The sequence below is a fragment of the Amblyomma maculatum genome, chromosome 1, assembly GCF_055883805.1.
Source record: "Amblyomma maculatum isolate TAMU_Amacu chromosome 1, ASM5588380v1, whole genome shotgun sequence".
Taxonomy (NCBI): domain Eukaryota; kingdom Metazoa; phylum Arthropoda; class Arachnida; order Ixodida; family Ixodidae; genus Amblyomma; species Amblyomma maculatum.
Genome location: NC_139344.1, coordinates 184,720,289 through 184,741,219, shown reverse-complemented (window position 1 = coordinate 184,741,219; position 20,931 = coordinate 184,720,289). Strand labels below are relative to the sequence as shown.

Genomic DNA, 20,931 nt, shown 5'->3' with positions numbered 1-20,931 from the left:
AGCAAGTGGAGCCCTGAAATATCGATACCAACTAGGGCTGGAGGCTCCACGAAAAGGAGAAAACGCGAATACTCCGGAAAATAGTTATTCAATCAATCACGACTCCGAGTCCCCCCTCGCTTCGCATACCAGCCACCATGCCAAGCCATCGGATGTAAAAGAATGAAAACAAAAAAGCATACCTGCCAACCTGAAGATTTCAAAATTTGTAACACCTTCGCAACCGGGGAGGGGGAGGCATTTTTTCCCCCTTAGTTTCCAAGAATTTACCTTTAGCGACAAGCATGCTCACTCACCCACAAGCGCAATCCGTGTCCTGTAGAGTAATGAGCAAAGACTCCATTGGGTGAAGATTTATTTTTGCAATGCTTTTACGGTTGCAGACTGACTGTTAAAAGTGGTCCAGCTTGAACACCGACACTTAGCGGGATGTGTTCAACTAAAAACGCCGTGAAATGGCATTCTGCACGAATCACACCGAGGTTGCTATCACTGCGTACAAAACTTGTCAGGCTTGGCTGGCTGTTCATGGCTCGCACGTATTCTTGGTGCTTTATCGAAGCGATGTGGGTCTTGATCTCGGACTTGCCACCATGTGAAATGTTAACATCACAGGCACACGTGGCGCAAAATTCGAACTTCTCTCCTTTTTTAGACATCACGAAGCATGGAAATTCTGACATGTACGACTTAAAATTACTTGGAAGTACTGTCACAGCTTTGAGCTTGCCATTGCACCGCGAAACCGCTACTGCTAGAATACCAGTCGCACTGCATTGGATGCGGCCGCCGATCACACAAAAACAGAGACCAACACCCAAGTCGTCCAAACACGCGGATAAAGGTTTGCGGAGGCCGCATGGAGGCCTGACCAGCCTGACTACAGATACTACAGTAATAAAGCCGGTCGTGCTACAGCCACTAGCCTGGCGGAGGCGGTATCAAGCTTTGGATATGGATTCGCGTCCCCCCTAGTAGACGACATTTGCAGCTGCTGATGATATCACAAATATGTGTTGCCCTCTCGTGGCCACAAAAGATACCATAACATTGTTAAAAGATGTCCGCACTTTTTTCGAAAACAACAATTTTTCGTTAAATTTCACGCAAGATTTGTAAAATCGTAAGGCTGGTCAAAATTCATACATTTTACGGATAATTCGGAAGAATTGGCCGGAATCAGCCCGTGCACAGCGCCTTTTAACACAGCAGCCTCACAAGGAAAAAAAAAAAACCTCCACGAGATATGTGGGCTGCGTTACCTATGTATCACGTGACCATGTACACTCTCGCAGGTTTCCACGTTCTGCCCAGAATGTCGACCCGCTCGCACATAGAATAAGGCTCCTTTAGCATAGAATAAAGTGCTCCACGGTGCCTCGATGTGCGCTTCCCTCCAGCTGCCTCCTGCGCAGAACCGAATGCCACCAGACACCCGCGGTCGAGGTGGCAGCGTGGCAGTAACTCGAGTTTTATCATTTGAAATGGAGTCTGTCAGTGCTGCGTCATCAGCTCATGGCGTTTCTTTACTAGACGGTAGTACCGTCTCTATTTTTATGATAGAGGTGTTGGTTGCACAAACACTCGGGGAGCGCTCGAATGTGCTGCTTCTTCGTGACCGCCTCTTCGTGGCCACGTACGCAACTGCATCGTTCTGCCTTTTGCTGCCGCCAGCGCCCCTCCTCCCCCACACGTGGTGATGCAGTGGTTAGGGCACTAACTGCTGTGCCCAAGGATGCGGGATCAAATCCCGGCAGCTTTTCGGTGAAGGCAAAAAGCTATGCACCCATGCGATGTCAGTGCACGTTAACCCCAGATGTCGAAATTAGTGTGAAATTGAGTGCCCTTGAATATTTTATTACTGGACACCTTTCTTATTAGCTGGACTCTCCACAAGATAAATGCAATGCAAGCTACATGAGTTTGCATAAAAATTTATTTGCACATGCTACAGCACTCCTTTACACAATACAATCGTGAGGCAACTATGATACCTTTGTTGCAAATCCTGTCACAAAGCCAACCCACCGCTACAGTCAACACCAAGCATCAACTCAACGAGAGGCACATGCCTTGCCTCGCTGACTGTCATATGTGCATTGGCTGCATGGCCAGTCCACAGAGTCCAGGGCAGCGCAGGTATCAAATTACAGTTGCACTGTTCCTACACAACAATTTTGACAGCATAACGCAGTCACGTTATAAATTTAGCATTACACTCTGCCTTCAAGGCAGTCAATTTTGTCCACTTCTTGAACCGTTACTTGAGGCACTGACGAACGAAGACAGCCTGTGTGTCGCTGAGGCCAAGCTTCTCACGTTCAGCTTCAAACGCTGCCAACGTACCAGAGCCAGAGCAGTAGCCATTCAAGCGGGCAGCAACATGGCTCTCCTTGAAATTCCTCAGACCCGCTTTCCTGAGGCTTTCACAAAGAGCTGTGTGGCGCCGCAGCAAGTACTTCTGGTGGTAACTGCAAGAAAGCAAGGACAGCATTAATTATTCTGCACTGAACATGACCTTCTAGGGTTATATCTGTAAAGCAATAAGTAAATAAGGAGAGAGATAAGGGGGCTCATATGTGACAGACGCTGATTAATTGAAATTAGCCTAATGTGAACATCCTTTCACTTGAAATAATGTTCTGGACCTAACAGCATCAAATGTATTAAAGAGGCTCCTTTTAATTCCAATGCCACATTTTTCAAATGAATCATTGCCCCTTTCAAATTCAAATTATCAAGAGCCAAGCATGTCTGTGTATAGAGCGATCGAAGCCAACAGTAATTGAAGCTGAAATTTTTTTTCTATTCTTTAATACCTCTACTCTAATAGCTGCAGCTAGCATCGCCAGCTTTCCTGCAACAGAAAGCACACACACAAATAAAGAACTGTAGCTTTCATGATCTGCACATGCAAGACAACAGAATTATACTGTAATGACAGGATTCCGCAAAAGGCACTCTGCTATGGACAGAGCAACTGACCTGCTCTCGACAGTAGAACATGAGAAATGCTACCACAGACTGACCACTGCACTCTTCCTTGACATCAAGGGCACATTTGACAATTTTCAACGTGATGCAATCTTAAAACACCTTCAAGGAATGTGTAATCGGTCGATGTTTGCATCAATAGATTGTAGGTTCGCACTCGTCATCGACGCGTTCCCGATAAAATTTCTCGCTCACACGGGAAATGGCAAACCGTTTACTATTATCATGAAGTATTCATTAAGCGAATGCATGCGCTATTTGGTGAACAAGTGGTAAAAAGCGAGCAGCAGGTATCGAAATCAGTAGCCCCGGGGTTTGCAGCAGACGAGAGATGCGGCTGTGGGCGGGGCGAGGTGAAGGCAGCGACTGCTATTGGTCTGCGTGGACAGTGAGGCATCGCGTCTTTGTAGTGTGACTAGGCAATCGGCCAAGCAGCCGATCGCTTCGCTCTCTGCGTCGGCCGACCAAAATCTCCGTCGGTCGGCCATCGGCACGCTGTCGGCGTCGGCGCCGTGTGACAAGCACGACGACCACGCAAAAAACACATCTGACGATGGTCGGCCAACATAGATCGGCCTAGTGTAAACGGGCCTTTAGTGATGTCGTATGAGCAAACGGCGGGCCGGAGGCAATAGTGAGAGGGAGCCCTGCTACAGGGGTGCCTGTTTTAATTTAATCTATTGTAGCTGCCGTTGTCCCCCCCCCCCCCCCGCTGCTTCAGTGGCTCAATCAACAATGACCGTGTCTCAGTTGCTATGACGAGGCCCATTTCTGCTTGGCTCCGACAATTGTACGAGTGCTTTCACACGAAAATTAGCAGGACAGAATGAGAACAGTTGACTTAAAGAAAAAACTGTATGAGTAACTGCATAACTGTCTAAGGAAGCATAAAAATTCTCTGCACAATGATCATTGCTCATGTCTTTTGGCAAGTCTTCCTTGTGGGTGAAGCATCTGCCTTGGTAATACATCCAGCCATCATACACATCACAAGGTTCAATACATCGAATTGCCAATTGAACTTTTTATAATGCAAAATCTGGCAGTTCTGTAATTTGCTTATCTGTATCACTCTCAAATGGCAAAATTAGTTTAGCATGACAAGGCTTCTTTGTGCTGTCATCATTCATTTGCTTTTAGTTCAGCATTTTCAGATGCTTTGTAGCTGCATGAGTTTGTTTGTACCCTTTCCCCTTATGTTATAGCAAGTGCTTCAATGCACTTACGCACTTGCGTCTTTTGTGTTATTTACACTTCGGATGATATGAAAAGGATGCTTCAATAAAATACCTACTGCAGCAAATGAAACAATAAAAGCAGCGAAATACCAGTGGCATTATGTGACTGTGCCTAGATATAAGCCATGCTACTAACAGAATCTCGAAAGGGCCTACTACACAGATCAAACCAAATGATTTGTTGCTCAAAGATGATACATACTCCTCAGCATCATAAAATGTTCCAGCAGGCATAATCTTTGTAGTGACTGGTCTCTTTGACTTGTTCTGCTGCCTCTTCAAGCTTTCCTCAGCAATGGCCTTTTGCTCTTTGTCATGATAAAAGATGGCAGACATATACTGTCGCTTGTGGCAAGCTGTTGGGTCATGAAAAGCCCAGAACATGTCCAGAAGAGTCTTGTAATCTGTCTCAGTAGGATCGTACTCCAGTTGAACAGTCTCTGTGTGATCACCTCTGGAATTCCAGAAAACAAGCACGAGTTTACATAAGAATAATGGCCTCAAATGCATCAAAAACCATAAAACAATTCGGCTGATTCAAGTTCAAGAGGATGCTATGTACCAAATTCATACTGCCTGCATGTATATGAACTAATGACTGAACCTGAATGTTTCCAACGAACAGTGACGTTACTCTCTGGAGTTCAGTTGCACTTGGAAAATCTTAACCTGAAGCGCAAGCTGCTGAGAAAAGATAAAATGTGGCACAAAAAAAAAAGTATTGGTACACCATGCGGCATTTCACATCCCAAAGCAACCCGACTTATGACAAACGCAATAATAAAGGGCTTATGATTTTTGACCTCCAGGGTTTCATCAATGAGCACTGACATTGCAGAGCATGTGGGTGTTTTTGCATTTCTCCTCCAATGAAATACAGATACTACAAATGGAATTTCACCCTGCCTCAGAACCTTTCAATGACATAGTCACCTTGATGCCAAACAACTCACCCAATCGGTTATGCCTTTGTTTAGTTAATAAAGAAATAAGCGAAAAATAGGAATGCATGTTAAATAAGGAGCAAGGAAGGTAACCAAACATCCTATTTTAGCCACCAAAGTCTGGTACAGTTTTTCACACGTTTTGTCTTTGCTTGAACGAACTATTCTGCCCAATTCTCAAGTGGCCAACCACAGATATCACCTATGAAATAGCCAAAAGCCAGATGATGTTAAAGAAAAAATTAAAACTGCTGCATAGAGCCCAAGATTGATCACATTGTTCCAAGCCCCATGATTCTAGTAAAGTTAATATTCTTTGAAGACAAAGCACTCAGTCAGCTTCTAGGACACACAGGATCACATTGTTCCAAGCCCCATGATTCCAGTAAATATTCTTTGAAGACAAAGCACTCAGTCAGCTTCTAGGACACACAGAGTAAACACATGACTGGAATCATAGCCTCCTTTATACTCTCTGTGGCTGGCAACTATGCGCTCCGCGGCCGTCGCCGCCGCTCCTCCTCCGTTGAGAAGTTACGCCACTGGCTGCCGAGAGATGGCGACAACGTAGGGTCACCCTCGCCAGGCGAGTGCCGGGTGCGCCGTGTTGCAAAGTGGTCCGGATAGCCACGCGCTATCGCTCTCGCTGGTTCTGTTTTGCAGTGTGCAATGTCATGCTTCTACTTTTCTCTGCCTTCGGCTGCTGCAGGAATGCAGCACTGCACCAACTGGTAAGTGCCAGCTTTGATTTATTCTTCCGGCGATCGCTGCATAGTGTTCAGCTGCTTTGAGGCTTGTGAAAAATAGAGACAGCAGCAAAAACTGTGTTTATTAAGCGTGAATACTGCAACAATAATGTTAGATGTGCACGTGTGCTTTCTGGACTGAAATGCTAATTGCTTCTCTGCCTAGTTCGTCTGTGTAGTGTGTTGAATGTGCTCCAGCACAGTTTTTTCTTTTTGCATTATACGCTAATTACGAAATTTTGTGATAAAATAGAAACACTAGCTTTACCTATTGTGAAGATGACTACTTTAAAGTGAGTTAAACCGAATCATGCCAAGCCTATATTAGTTTCTCTTGTCAACTAAATCGTTGTGTCTCTCTCCAGCATCGAAAACCGCAAAACCCTTACTCGACCGCACTGAGGCCTGTGAAAAATAATGGCAGTACGAGATGTGTTTATTACGCGTCAGTAAGGTAATAATAATACTAAATGTGCACGTGTATTTTCTGGATTGCAGTACTCACTTCCTTCCAGGTTAGCTCGTCTGTGTGGTATATTACAAGTGCTCCAGCGCAGTATTTTTTGTTTCACTAACTGCACAATTCTGTGATAAAATAAAAACGCAAGCTTTGCCTATTGTGACATACTTTGGAGTGAGCAAAGCAAAACGCGTATATTTGTCTTCCTTGTTTTTCAAGTTGAAAAAAAAAAAATGTTTGTATGACGCGCTGAATCCCTGAAAGTAACAGCTGATACCGAAATTGTTCTCCTTACAGATCTCAATGGATACTGCGATGCAATTGTTCCAATCATCTGTAAATAAAGCTGACTTCTGAAGTGCCCTATAAGTGACAAGTCACCGTGAACATTTTTCCCTACTTGTGACAACTATATTCATCACACCACTTCTGGTACTCTTGTAGCCTGCTGCTGGGAAATGTGTAAATAAATGCTGGTGCCTTTCTTGAATTTTGTTTTACCCCAGCGTAGACTAGCACTGTAATTCTTCTATTACTATGGGCACTAGCGGAGCAGTCATGCAGTTTTTCAAGCCATGCATAATTTTTTGAAACTGGCTCACTAAAGTGTCATAGTGTTGATGTCATTGCCTAACAAGTATCATGATCACTTGTTATGCTCAGAGGATGTCGGCCTTACAAATAAATGTGCTGAATATGCATGATTCATGCTTAGGGACAGTTATCCCGCGAGCGAATAACAGCACTCACGCCCTCGCATCGACGTTCGTACCCGTGCGCCTCGACACCTACATCAGTGGCGCCCTCAGCGACGAGAGTGGTAGCGCCGCGCAACTTTACCCGACGGTTCCGCTGTATTGTTCGCGAGGCACATTGACAGGCACAGACAGTATAAAGAAGGCTATGCTGGAATAGATAGCAAACAATACCAACATTGAAGTATATCAACTGCAACATGTTAAAATGATTGTGTTGCTAATCATATTTCTATCCTTTGCAGTCTGAACCAACACCTGCACTTGGCTTGTTTATTGGCATCGAATTATTAGAACAAGAACTAATGGGCGGTTGCCATTCTTAATGCCAAGAGGCGAGTCAGCTTAGTGCCTGAAATCACTATAAACAACCTGCAGTCACCTGCCCCCCCCCCCCCCCCCTTTTTTTTGTCCAAATGCATTTCTGAGGATATGAAGTGCACCCCTTTTTTATACACAATATCTGCTGTCTTCGTTTTAGCTTGCATTCATTACTATAGACAATATATATATACCTACAAAACTAAACATTGTCATCACAAGTAATATAAAACTACTAAATTTGAACCCCTTCATAACGGACATGAACTGGGAAGCAGTTTTTGTCTCTTATATGAGAGGTCCCTTATAAGTAGGGTACCACGTTTACATTTTCTAACTAGATCTTATTTCGGCGCTGGCATCCTATAGCTAAAATATGCAAAAAAAAAAGGGTAAATCATGTCGCAAAAGAGTTATTATAGCTTTCATTTACATATGGCATTTGCTTGGTGAGCCTCCACACTGAACACCTCGTAATTTTCTTACATTTATTTACTGCTGAAACAGTTGTAAATCTTGGTCTGCTTCATGGCTGCATTGATGCTGTTCAACAAAGCCTCTCCCAGCTTGAAAATCAGGCCAAGAGCCTCAAGGCCGATGTGCCAAAGCTGTATATGTTGGCGAACTATGTTTGCAGCGATTGCAAAGTGCGATCGCGATGTGACTTGGTACCGCAACTAGCGATTCACGACTAAATTATGTGTCTGGCAACACTACAAGAATTCAAGCCAAAAAAGTGCCACGAAATCATAAAAGTAACCAGCTTACCAACAAGGTGCTAGAAGCAGCCGAAACTATAAAATTTAACCAGCAGAAATATCCCTCAGAAATTTATGCTTGTTTGACAAAGGGTAACAGCAGCTGTGGGTAACGTGTCTGTGAATGTTGCTACTGAGACAAAAAATAAATGAAAAGTAAGCAAGGCATTTCTGAGTGGAGTGGAAACTGGTTGAATAACAGAGCAGTTTATTTGTCCTCACCAGGGCAGAACCACTCCTGCTTTTATGCCGTTTGTATTTGTCTTGACTTGGCTATGTGTCTCGCTTTCTAGGCACAATGGCTTGTTTATGCCAACGGCACCAGATGAGCACTTTCTTTTCATTTACCAGAAAGATTTGTCACTTATACTAAAATGCAACAAAATAGACAATTTTCGCTATATTCTTCAGGCCAGTGGACACAACACCTTCAGTAATTCTTGAAAGGAAGCTCCACTAATTGGAGAACCTAACGCGCGCTCCAATGCTCGCATATGCAGTCGCACTAGCGCTCGTGGCAAACCTGAAGAGCTTCTCTACGTTGCATTCCCACAGTAAGGGCTTCTCTTAGTCATTTCACAGCTGATTGACCTGCTCTTTGTTTGCTAAGTTATAATTAATAATAACAGCACAGGTATGCCTCTCTTCTTTTGTTTTCACTGTAGCTACTACTGAACCTGGCGATGGATAGTGCCGCATCGAATGTTAAAATGTCTGTTACAAGCAAGACTGAGTACCAAACTTTAAGGCTAATTTGTCCTTTACAGCCAACTGTCTTCTACATCCAATGTCTGCTAAAAAAGAGGTCCAATTATTGAAAGTCATAAGACGGCCAACCATATGGATGAATTGTGTCTCTTATACCCAATAGTCTAACGGGGTTAAGCTGTACTGTATTTACTCGCATAATGCTCGCACCCCCAACATTAGGAGTCAAAAATTTGAATTTTTTTTCCTTGCATAATTATCGCACCACCAATATTACCACTGCGAAAGTCATCTGCTAGTAGAAACAAGCGGCATCTTTGAAGTGCTACTGAACCTAGCTGGCTTTGTTGTGTGCACACGCTACCAGACGGCGCTAGCGTGCTCGGGTAGATCATCATCATCGGCATCAGCATCATCAGCATCATCATCATCCCTTCTTTTGTTTTCCCCCTCCATGATGCTCGTAGTAGCCGCCATTTTGCAAGGTGTCTCCACATCTCGTTGTCATTGTTCCTTCGTTCAGTCTGTGTTACTTGCTTTGTTCCCCTGTCTACCGTGTTCTTGGTGCCGCATCGCGATGGGGCGGTACGAAGGTTATACAGCTGCTTTTGAGCTTAAACCTTTGGAGTAAGCACTACAGCATACCAACCGCGCTGCCAGCAGACACTGCAGCATCAACGTGTTCTGTGTAGTATGCTACTGAAGACAGTGATTGCAGTGTCGACACGGACTCGGATCAAGTCTCTGATCAAGAGTAGAACTGTATGGTCTTCTGTGAGCATTATACCACGAAACGCAGGAGTGATGATGAGGCTGTGTGCCGCAAATAAAGTGCTTTAGCAATTTGTGCATTTGGCGACTGCACTTTTAAACAAGGATAAGTTATGTTTGAAAGTAATGTTTTGGTTATACTTACAATAGCTGGCCTAAGAATCCCGACTCACACCTATTCAAATTCACTTTTAGCGCTCCAAAACAATTGCTCAAAATTTTCCCGGCATAATTATCGCACCCCCCCAACTTAGCATCAATTTTCCGCAAAAAAAGGTGCGAGGATTACGAGAGTAAATACGGTATATAATAAAGTATAACCCCACAATAGAGGCAAAGGTGAGTCAGTAACAGAACAGAATGCATGCCTACATCAGAACAAATACAAGCTAAGTGCTAAAATAAGCATGACAAAAACAAAGCAATGAAACATTAGTAAGCATTTAGACAGCTTTCTCAAAACTAAGCCTAGAAACTTATGAAATCTGCAAATGCAATTAGCTTGATGCTTTTTCAGTCTTTGTCATTACCGCACAGAAATGCTTGAGTAGCATTGTCTTTAAATAATGCCTTTATTTCTGCACTAAACTTTAATATGAAGATGACTACTAGGAAATAACCTTCCAATCGACAAACATGGGTCTGAAAAAAATCTGCTTTAATATAAAGTGTGGCTGCAATGTCTGGACTGTATTACAGTGCAGTCTACTTATAACAATACCAGGTATAACAATATATCACTTATAACAATCAAATTTTGGTGATTTATCAATTTTCTCATTGGCCCAATGTAAAAATAAACCAGGTATAACGATTGATTATCAGCGATACATCCAATACGATAGTTTTATTGCCACCCAATAGATGTTTACCACAAAAACTTTAATGTTTAATAAAAAATTAGCTACTAAGGAGAGAATGACGTGACAATTCAACATACGCGGTGAAAACGGACTGTCATGGAAAAATTTTCGAGCGCCATTGCCTGCAGTTAGGAAATGAGCCCTATCATCAACGCAGTCACTGCCTGCTGCTGCGTAGAGGGTGCAGCAGTATCATCATCACCATCGCCGATTGTGAGTGCCGAAGATGGTGCCGACCGCATTTACGGCGTTATAGCATGGCCATAGCTCTCGATATGAAACAGCAGATTCATCAGAATTTCTGGCAGGGTTTCAAGGTTTGAAGCCTCATGAAAAAATATGGGCATTCACACTACGATTTGAACGATCAAGGCTGAGGATGTCCTTCAGTTCACCTAATCACCAATCAGTTTCGCGCACGCAAAAAGTACTGCCGCCAGCGTACGCGCTACTGGAAGTGGTGCTCACAGCAATTGTCAAGCTTCGGCTGCTGCTCAAGCGACGGTGAATTCAGACTTTTTTAAAGTATGCTTGAGTTATTTTATGGCTATTGATGTACCCTGTAATAAAGTGCTTAGTGCTCTTTATGATGATTAGCGTCGTTCAACCCAATTTACTCATCGCTGGTAAGTAGGCAAGCCTACATGCATGGGAAAATATGTGGGTGTGCTTTTTTTTTTTCATTTTTCCTTCTTTCTGCCGGTCCACATAACGATATTCGGTTATAATCTGATTTTCCGGCTTTCTCAATATTGTTACAAGTGGACTGCACTGTACAACAGCAAATCTGAACAATGGCACCAGAATGACTGTGCCACATAAGACAAACACACTTGACAGCTGTTCCATGCAGTTTGAACTTTTGCTGCTGATGCCAAATTTAAAGAGAAAGTGATTCAACTCGTGATATCTGAATAAGGGTGTCCATACAGCAAAGATCACAGAAATGTGATAGGCTACAAGGCAAACGTCTTAACACTGCACTCTTAGAGACACCTCAGCTAAGGAGTGCATTCACTTTACTTTCTTTCCAGTAGAAATTTTTTTTATAGACCCATTGGACCACCTCAGTTCTGAAAGGCATTGCGAGTGCTCTCATAGCGGAGGTCCCCAAGTGGCCTCATCAGTGCTTGCAGCTGTGCTTGTGTAAGTTTATAGACCTTTCATGTTTGCAAGCCAGCTCAAGGCATAATATGATAGTGAATGACTACACTAAATGTTTTCTCATAAACATAGGGCCAGAACTTTGACGCTGCCAACACAATATTATTTCTTGGTAGCAGAATAGTTATATTCAGGTTTAGACAAAAAGGAAACAGTGTAAACAATAACATGTACTTGACTGCCTTGGACTGGCACCAGAACAGTGACCTGTATGCTGCTTACATCACTATAAAGCCTCAAGTCAGTGTCTTCGTGAAAGTGAGCCAGTGCTGAAGGTACCTGCAGGTGGTGTTCATTGCATACTTTCAATCAAAATAATTATTCGAATGAGACCGCTGAATACTTTTGCTTGCAATGTATCCTAAATAAGAGGCCTGTCTGCCTAATCTGAGATGTCAAAAGCTCAGCGATTCAAGCAAGACCATTTACTAAGTGTCAATAGTATGCACATAATTCAAAAGCATTGCACAGCTTTCTAGATTTATAGAGAAGGGAAGTTGGAAACAACTATTTTCTCTGGATTGGTCCAAAGTTCTACCTCATGACTGAAAAGTTGCCCATGAATTTTACCTGAGTGTAAGCCATGTGGCATTTATCATTTTTTTAAGGCGAGTCCAGAAGATTTTATGGCTTGCAATACTATTTTGAGTCCACAAAGATGCTATGTATGTATTAAAGAGAAGACCACAATGTTGTCAAGATAGACTAAGCATGCCTGTCACTTCAGATCTACATGGAGTGTCTACGGGTTGTTGGGAGGTTGCCGGCGCAAAGCATACATTAAAGGGCATAGTCTTCCTATGGCCTATGCGGAATAATAAACTATTTTTTTCGCAATCCCTTTTATCTACCTCAATTTGCCAAAATTTAGATTTCAAGTCTGTCACTAACTACTCGGTTCTGTAGATTTATATCTACAGATCTACTGTTGCAGCCATCACCATGCAAAAATGTGAGGTTCAGCCATGGCTGCACTGTCAGTTTGCTTTGTTTCATCAGATAGCAGGTGCTACTATGTGTAGTAATCAGGCTTGGTGTGCCAATGTGCCATGCAATTGGTTGGCCATCACTTTGCAGCAGTGGAAGATCTTGTACATTTCTCCAACTAGTAACCTACAACATATGTCATATTATTAAGGGCATCTGTACATCACAACGACAGAGTGGTGGGTAGCCTCAGAAGGCAACTGTCTGAATGTGGTTGTTGTGCCCATAAACCAGCATGTGAATGTCAAAATTTCAAGCTCAGCAAACTTGAAAAAGTAAGCCATCGTACAAAATAAATAACTTTAAGAAGCCTGACTCCCCATGTAGCAACTGACAATTCAATAAAAAAATGGATTTGCATTCTGATTAGCACATAAAAAAAAGGAATGTCCTACTTTCAGTGCACATAATATCAACTCAAACCAGTTTTAGACAGGAAAGTGACTACTGTACAGCACCGAGTCTAACTGACAAAATAAAACTGGCTCTATCTTTCAGCTGTATCAATGAGTAGGTAGCAACATCTGGTGCATTCCCAGAAACAAAGTGCAGGTGACACATCAGTACCAAGGAAGCCAACCGTAACAACACATTTTTGCCTTTGCTAAAGGCTTGTAACATGTATGCGACACTATTTTATCAACTAATAATTCAACTAATAGTTCAGAGATGACCATTAGCAGTTTAAAAAATTCTGTAACTGAAAAAAAATACTGATATTCATATACTAAGAGATCCACAATGCTAACAGTAACTGCAGCAAAAATTAACTGTCCAAGTGGATACAATAATTATACGACTGAAAACCAAAACAACAAATTGCCAATAAAGCAAAAATTCAGCGTTTTGCAGCCTAAAAAGCAAAACAGTGCAAAACAACAAGTATATCAACATAGTTTTCAGCATGCATGGACAGCAAAAATTAAATAAAATTAAATGTTTTCAGTCTCTTCTTGAGCCTAGGAACTTAAGGAGTTTATGCGCCAGGCCAAGAAAGAGTACATGCATGATGGAATATCAGAATATTGCCAATTATCGTCATGTGCTGCAACAGGTAAAGCCTGGTTCACACTGCAGGAATACAACAGAAGCATGGACAAAACATGTCTGCCCGTAAAGTCGGAGACTTGTTTCCCAAGACACTTGTTTCCAAACAACTTGTCACACTACACAAGCAGCTGAGAAACAAGGCAGGCTGCTGGGGAGTTAACTCAGTATGACAGACTTAGGCAAAGAAAACCAAATGAAAACAGCCCCCACAAGCACTGTTTGGCTTGTTCGCTGGCTGAGCAAAAATCCCGGCGACGACACCTCACCCCAGCATGCACTTAACCGCGACTGATTGTTTTTTAATGGTTTTCGTGTTCGCGAACAGCGCTTGAAAAAAAGAAAAAAAAAGAAAAAAAAGCTCCCCTGCCTCCCGTGGTATGGCATCTTGAAAGCAGTCAAGCAGGGGGCCGTGAAACCAGCTGTGGTGGAGCCGCCGTGGTTCCATTCCTATCTCCGGCCCATTCTTGTGCGCTAGACCCCTCCTTGTGGTGGGGCTGTCGTGGCTCCCCTCCTCTTTCGTGCGCTGGAGTCTCCTGTGGCTACACTAGAAAGGCAGCAGAGGAGTGTCACCGAAGTTGTTTTTTCGGTGTGACAAGGAGTTCGTCAGGGGTTCCCACAGAAGTTTTCGTTCCGTGTAGCCGGGCGATAAAAACGCACTTCCGGGTAGTTCGTGTTGAAGCGGTGTGACAGAATAGCTGACATTACGCGAACACGCTGTTGCCAGAGTCAACCAAATGTTTCCGCAGTGTGAACCGGGCTTAATAAACTGTTTGCCAACAAGTCAAATAGTATAAAATATGTTCTTTACGATCCACAAGTCGCATCAGTGCACAGCAGCTACCAGTCAGTAAAGTGCTTTACACCATTCAGCTAGTCATTCATAGAAAAAGAAAACAGATACCTTAGAGGCATTCATTCATGCCCGCACTGATTCTATGATTTTTGAGGCAAAAGGCTCACTACATCATGTATCAGCCAAAATCAACCTGTCCGGCCGCTTGACCTTCAAAAAAACCTGTGTGACCTTGACCTGATGTGTAGGTATCCACCATTCTGTGGTGTGCACCCAAAAGTATACTACGCCTTCATTTCCTCAAAACCTGATCTAAAGAAAAAAATATGAAAAAAAATGCGGATTGAAAAGGCGGTGTTACAGGGGCTAACGCAGTTACTCACAAGGTGAAACTTGAGCGTCCCCTTAACTGAAACCATCAAACTATGCATAACCATGATTAACACAATTTTCGCTCATTAAAATCTCACTAAGTTGAAACCATGCTTAAACTCCCACAATTTTTTGCTAATGAATCAAAACACTCCATGAACCATGAAACAACTTGGCGTACACGTTTGACCATTTGCTATTTCACAGCCCTACTTCCCTCCATCAGGGGTTTGTCAGCCGCCAGTTTACCAGGAAGTTTGACAAGTGTTTGAATATATGACGCACCATCCACATGGTATAGCAATGGTTTGACAGATCTGACGCATAAATCCCAGCTATAGTGGCCACTTTTCAATGGAGGAGAAAGCCAAGGCGCCCATGTATTGTGCGATGTCAGTGAATGTTAAAGAACCCCAGGTGGTCAAAATTTCTGGAGTCTCAACTATGGCATCTTTTATAGCCTGAGTTGCTTTGCCACGTTAAACCATACCAACCAAACCTAACCAGATTTGATGCATAAACCATGACACAAGCAATAAATTTAATGGGGCTCCTTCTGTCGTCAACCTTGTGATAGTGAGGCAGAGAATCTGGCACCCTCGATTTCCTTCCCCTGTACCACGTAATTTTTACTTTTCACCCTGCCACTCCTCACTTACAGGTTTCGGTAGGTTGGATCCTTTGTAGTTCCACCTGTGTACCCAACACGGGTGCGAATAACCCCCCGGGCACAGCCATACTGTGCCTCGGGGAACCAGAATCATGCTAATGCAAGAGTTGCCTTCTTGACCACCACGTTTGGTTCGTAGAGAGGCATCTGAAATGAAAAGGCAGACTTTTAAGGCCCTTTTGTCACATAAACCATCCACTGCACTGAACAGAAAAAATAAAACAGTTGTGCATCGATCAGTTTCACAGCATGTCGAATTAAGCCTGCCTGATAAATCAACAGCATGGCAGATGAACCCAAAATCTAGCTTTTCGTTTTACTTTAAGTTCAATTTTATTTCTCCAACTAGATCCAGCTCTTTCCAGCTGGAAACAGAATTCGTGTAGCGTATACTGGTGCATGAGCTACCAAGGATATCAAGCATAAAATCCCTTCCTTGAAAGGTTCCCAGTGTGCACATAACTTCTATTCTTCTATCATAGGCTTTACTGCATAAAGCTTACTGTTCACTTCGTTGCTCTATTTAGTCTGCCACTTCCTTCTTAGATTTTTTTTTTCCTATCAATTCCATCCAGTCTCTGTTGGATATTTTTGCTTTCGTGACTTCCTTGTGCTGTCCTTATGCAGCACACACATCTTATTTCTCATTACCGCTGATTCCGATCCTGAAATGGCATGGGACTCAGCAAAATTTTGTTCTTTGTGCTATGGCTCTTCTACTGTGTATGATGTTACCGATCATTACTGAAAGTGCATTCCTAGTGTGAAAAACTGTGAGTATGCTTGGAGAATCACTAAATTATGCTGTTCCTGATGTTCTCATTCATTATTTTTCCTATAGCTACAGAGGGTGTGTCACACTCAGGAGTGAAAACAGGCACAGAATGAGGGAGCCTTACCGTTCTTTCCAATTGTCCTTGTACTTTTGTAGATCCTATGTGCACTGTTGTTTTTATGTTGTATGTGTAAAAGTCTATGTAATTTATATTTTTATTTATAAGAGCCAGGCATTCTTGCATTACGTGTTCAAGAAGTCTTTGCTCTTCTTAGAGTGGATAAAAGTGAAATAAAAAACCATGATGGCAAAGGATCATGCCATGCAGCAATATCTGGAAGGACGTTTAGTATTCTTAACTCCTGGCAGTTATCCGCAAAAGCACAGTAACAGAAGTTTAATTAACTGAGGTTTGAAACTGAACAGTGTTTTCGATGTGTGCTTTGTAACGATGGGGTAAGGTAGATGTTTTGCTCGGAAGCACATATTAAGTATGCATGAGCATGCAAGCATGGTTCTTCTCTCTTATGAGAGGATTCATTTGCCTCTACAAAGTAAGACTATTTATGGGAGCGATTCTCTACACATCAGCTGAGAGATGCAAGCCCAGGTTATGCACTGTATCTAATCGGTTATGCACTGGATGTAGGTATGAGCCTTGGAGACCTTTATACTATGCACCCATAATCCAGGCATGAGCATACAAATCAATGGTAAATATATAAAAGTCTCGCAGGAACTCACGAAACCCAGAAGAGCAGCCCGCAAAACCCAATCTGCGAACCTCTGCTCTAGAGAGTGTACATGCTCTTCGTAGACCATCGACACAGAATGAATATGTGATAGACTTGGGAATTATTTTTACAATCAAGTTCATTTTTCTACGAAGAGAGAGTCTGGTAATTAATACATATTCATCCCTGAGACACACAATTCTCCTAAGTGAAATTCTTTGAAAGGCTGGTACCGAGACATATTTGAAATGAACGGCTTGACAAAAAAATCACTCAAGCATTTCAATGTCCTGCCGCGGATGACAAGGTCTCTCAGGTTACACAGGATCCTGAGCCTCCAAGCAGTATTGGCTTTCTCCAAACCAAAGAACACTACGAGACAGTGTTATCTGCACATAAATGCCTCGATGTGTATTGTCAAGGCGCACAAGCACAAGATGGTCAGTCATCTGGTGCTTGTGATGCCACTAATTGACAACCATCAGTTGTCATCAATTAAGTGCGATCACATAGCTGCTTTCGCATTAACAAGGGGAAGCTTGTTGAGCATTTTGAGTTTATCATCATATTACGATCTTTACAGCAGCTCTTTCCGGTACAAAAAAGTGTTCTTCAAGATACCAAGTTGAAGTATTTTAATAGAGCAGAAACTAGGGAACCAAAACTGATTTTGACCTGCCTTTGACATCTTACTAACCAATGTCTCAGATATGGCCACAAATCCTATTGTGTATGTGTTTATTAGCTAAAGTGCAACTGCAAGTTACAGCTGGAGTTCCCATTTGTCTGAAAAGACCAAAACGAAGCTCAAGCTTTTGTCCTGCAGCAAACAAAGGAAGAATGTAGACAGCCGTGCATCCGGTGAAGCCTAAAACAAACACAATTCCTAGACATTACCATTGATAAAAAGCTACCTTTTTTACCTCACATAAATGCCCTCAAAAAGAAAGCAACCCAATCGCTGAACATAATCAAAGTACTGCCACGATAACACTCGCACTCTGACACGATATGTCTTTTACACATCTATAATCCTGTAACACACTCTACCTTATATTAAGGAAACAGTTTATGGGTCAGCAAGACTTGTACCTGAAAGGCCTGGATCCAGTGCACAACTTGGGTTTACATCGCTCAAATGGTGCATGCAGAACATCTCCCGTAAGTAGCCTTCATATTGAAAGAAATGAACCGCCCCTCACATACAGGCAAATAATGCTTATGCTGCATATGCACCGAAAATGGGGCCCCTACCGACACATCTGTTACCCTAGTCATAAAGTGCCCATCTGGAACGCTGTTTAACAACCAACCTCAAGCGATATTCAGACTACCAATCCTCCACTTTAACAGAAATGCAAGGAATTAACATATACTTGATTCAATCTCAAATATTGCCTGAAGACCCAGTCCACTGCAATCCTGATGCCATTTCCCCTCTGTGAGAAACTTGACATTAAGATACTTTAGTAACAAACGAACACCACAAAGTTCTTGACACTAAATGAAAAATACAAAAATTATACATTTTATACAGAAGTGATTCCCTCAGCGTAATCCCGGCACATCACAAAAATGCTACGGTACCTATTATACGAGACATGTCATACATAACGTGACAGCCGCAAAAGCACAGGGATATTCAATTATGTTCTGCTGGGTAGCAAGCCTCGTTAGATTCTGAGGTAACAAGAGAGCTGATATGTGTGCTGCAGCAGCCAATAACGCTGAAATACAGCTAGTCAACATTGTTAGAGAAAACAGAGTCAAACGGCAGGCTTCATGCAGCAACAAATTAATAGCGAACGACTCTTTTTCAAACCAATCATTGATGACTGGAAAGCATGCATCATCAAAAACGCTTCACTGAAGTCATTTTATGCCACCTTCACATCGAACACACGCATATGACACATATCACTTCATTCTAAAGAAAGAAGACAAACATTTAAGCGAATTATAGATGTGCAGGTGAACTAACAATAAATGACATCCTACTTTCATGCATTAAACTATGAAGAGAAAGGAAGAAATATTTCGCACGTTTTCACAACAGATAGATCCCTTTATATCCCAGCCTGCTCATGGGAAAGGAGGCACTGGTCGAAATTTTCCCCTTTTGTTTCCTAAAAGAAGCAACGACCCTAACCTTGAAAAACATTACATTAGTCATCACCCACAAAGTAAAAACACGTCTTGCTCTTGGCACATGACAGCATTTATGTGCCAAAAATCGTAACACAATTAGCACGGTTCCATAATCCAACAGAGGCTGTAAACGTTTTCGCCTGACCGAAATGAATTTCGCGTTTTTAGCGGCTCAAACGCTACGACTAATGTTTTCATACCTCTGTACAGGAATGCGTATCGCCCATGGCGGAGGCGATGAAGGCCAAAACAACACGCACGATCCGGATCGCGCAGGGTGCAACTGGGAATCGACCGACTTGCGTTATGCCCGCGCAAACAGCGAACAGGAACGTATGTAGTACGCACTTACGTGCCGCACCTCGCTGAGCCGTGCAAAGAGAGGGAACAAGTGTCGAAGTGGAGCGGAAGGAAAACGCATCGGAAAGGAACAACCTTATCTGTTGCCGTTTCCGACAGAGTCCAAACAGCGTACCTCGCAGTCGGCGTCCTCGCTCTCGTCACTCGTGTCGTCACTAGTTTCGCTGGAGAAGCGGGCGATCCTGTTCATTTCGTTTCTTTGTTTTTTCTTTCTCTCCAGAAACAGAAACTGACACGCGCGCTAGGTCTCAAAAGAGGTTTTTAGTCTACTACGCAAGATTTACCAGTTGAGAAGGTTGGGAAACTCTGCCTCCGCTTCAAAAAGTGATCGGTTTTAGTGGTTTTAGCAGTTTTAGTAAGCACTTTACTGGTGATGATGATGTAGCCTTCCCCTGGAGGAAGGAAAGCTTAGGAGACGCCCTCACTAGAAGTATTTGCTAGTCTGCCGTCCGAGCGGGATTCCCTACGGTACCGGTTGGCCGCTTTCCGGATGAAAGCGCAGGGGGCGCTGCACGCATTCGGAGCGTAGGGTAGCTGACATCGAGGCACCCTATCGGAGCGTGGCGTGGTCGCGTTGTGTACGTGGTGCTGTGGCAGTTGTGCCGTGGCAAGGCTCGTGCACCACGTGCACTTCTTTTCGCTCGCGAGCCGGAATGCTCGCAAATTAGCTAGCATGTGTGCACGTGTGCCTTTTTTATGGATGTGTGATCGCGTCATGTTCAGAAAACGGGGTAAGCGTGATAGCACGTGTTTCTTGCCCGAGTGGGTAGCGGTCGTGCAAGGTGAAATGCCCTCTCTACACCGAAAGACGCAGGGAAGAGGCAAGAGTGGGAGCGCAATATCAAGCGCGGTGGCAATAACATTGTTTATTGCCTCAGCTAGGACATAAAGGAATATGTAAAACGAAAGTTAAAAGGCGTAATAAATGAACGAAAATAGGTTGGCTTTGTTCTAATAAAGTTCAAGAGAGAACGATGATAAGGCCCTGCCAATATTGTCGGCTTCAGTGGCGGGCAAACTCACAAGGGGTGAATATCTTCCTCAATATTTTGTGAGTTGCAGACAGGAAATCCTGGACGTTGATATAAATATCGGAGGATCCGGATCGGGGTTGCCCTCACATTACTATAACACGAACAAGCTAGTGTCGACGTTTGTGAGCGACACTTCAAACCCTGCTTTATTGAGCGAAGTTTTAGGACAGGTTAAGGTAATTGAGATTCCCCGGGATGTTACGCAACTCACGAAGGATACCAACTCAACGCTGTTTCCTGACACTCCAAAATACTTGTTGAAACCCCTGCCTCTCAAGAGAAAGGA

General features: G+C 43.1%; 1 protein-coding gene across 3 annotated transcripts; it reads right to left on the bottom strand.

Moving 5' to 3' along the window:
* Positions 1-1,918: 1,918 nt before the first annotated feature.
* Positions 1,919-19,972, bottom strand: LOC146205101 (peptide methionine sulfoxide reductase-like). Of its 3 annotated transcripts, none has more exons than XM_084589794.1 (4): positions 19,604-19,972; positions 15,584-15,741; positions 4,435-4,686; positions 1,919-2,471 (listed from the first exon to the last, which is right to left on the bottom strand). In XM_084589794.1, exons 3-4 carry the CDS (start codon positions 4,614-4,616, stop codon positions 2,261-2,263), a joined length of 393 nt encoding a protein of 130 aa, XP_084445920.1. In that variant the 5' UTR covers positions 4,617-4,686; positions 15,584-15,741; positions 19,604-19,972; the 3' UTR covers positions 1,919-2,260. The 3 variants fall into 3 exon arrangements, with proteins under 3 accessions (XP_084445920.1, XP_084445921.1, XP_084445919.1); XM_084589795.1 differs by having other exon boundaries at positions 19,727-19,972; XM_084589793.1 differs by lacking the exon at positions 19,604-19,972 and adding an exon at positions 19,452-19,593.
* Between the last annotated feature and the right edge of the window lie 959 nt (positions 19,973-20,931).

Coding starts and splice junctions, on each gene's coding strand:
- LOC146205101 (XM_084589794.1), bottom strand. CDS start 4,616: ATGTTCTGGGCTTTTCATGACCCAACAGCTTGCCACAAGCGACAGTAT. Junction 2,472..4,434: donor ACATTTTATGATGCTGAGGA/GTATGTATCATC, acceptor GCTTTCTTGCAG/TTACCACCAGAAGTACTTGC.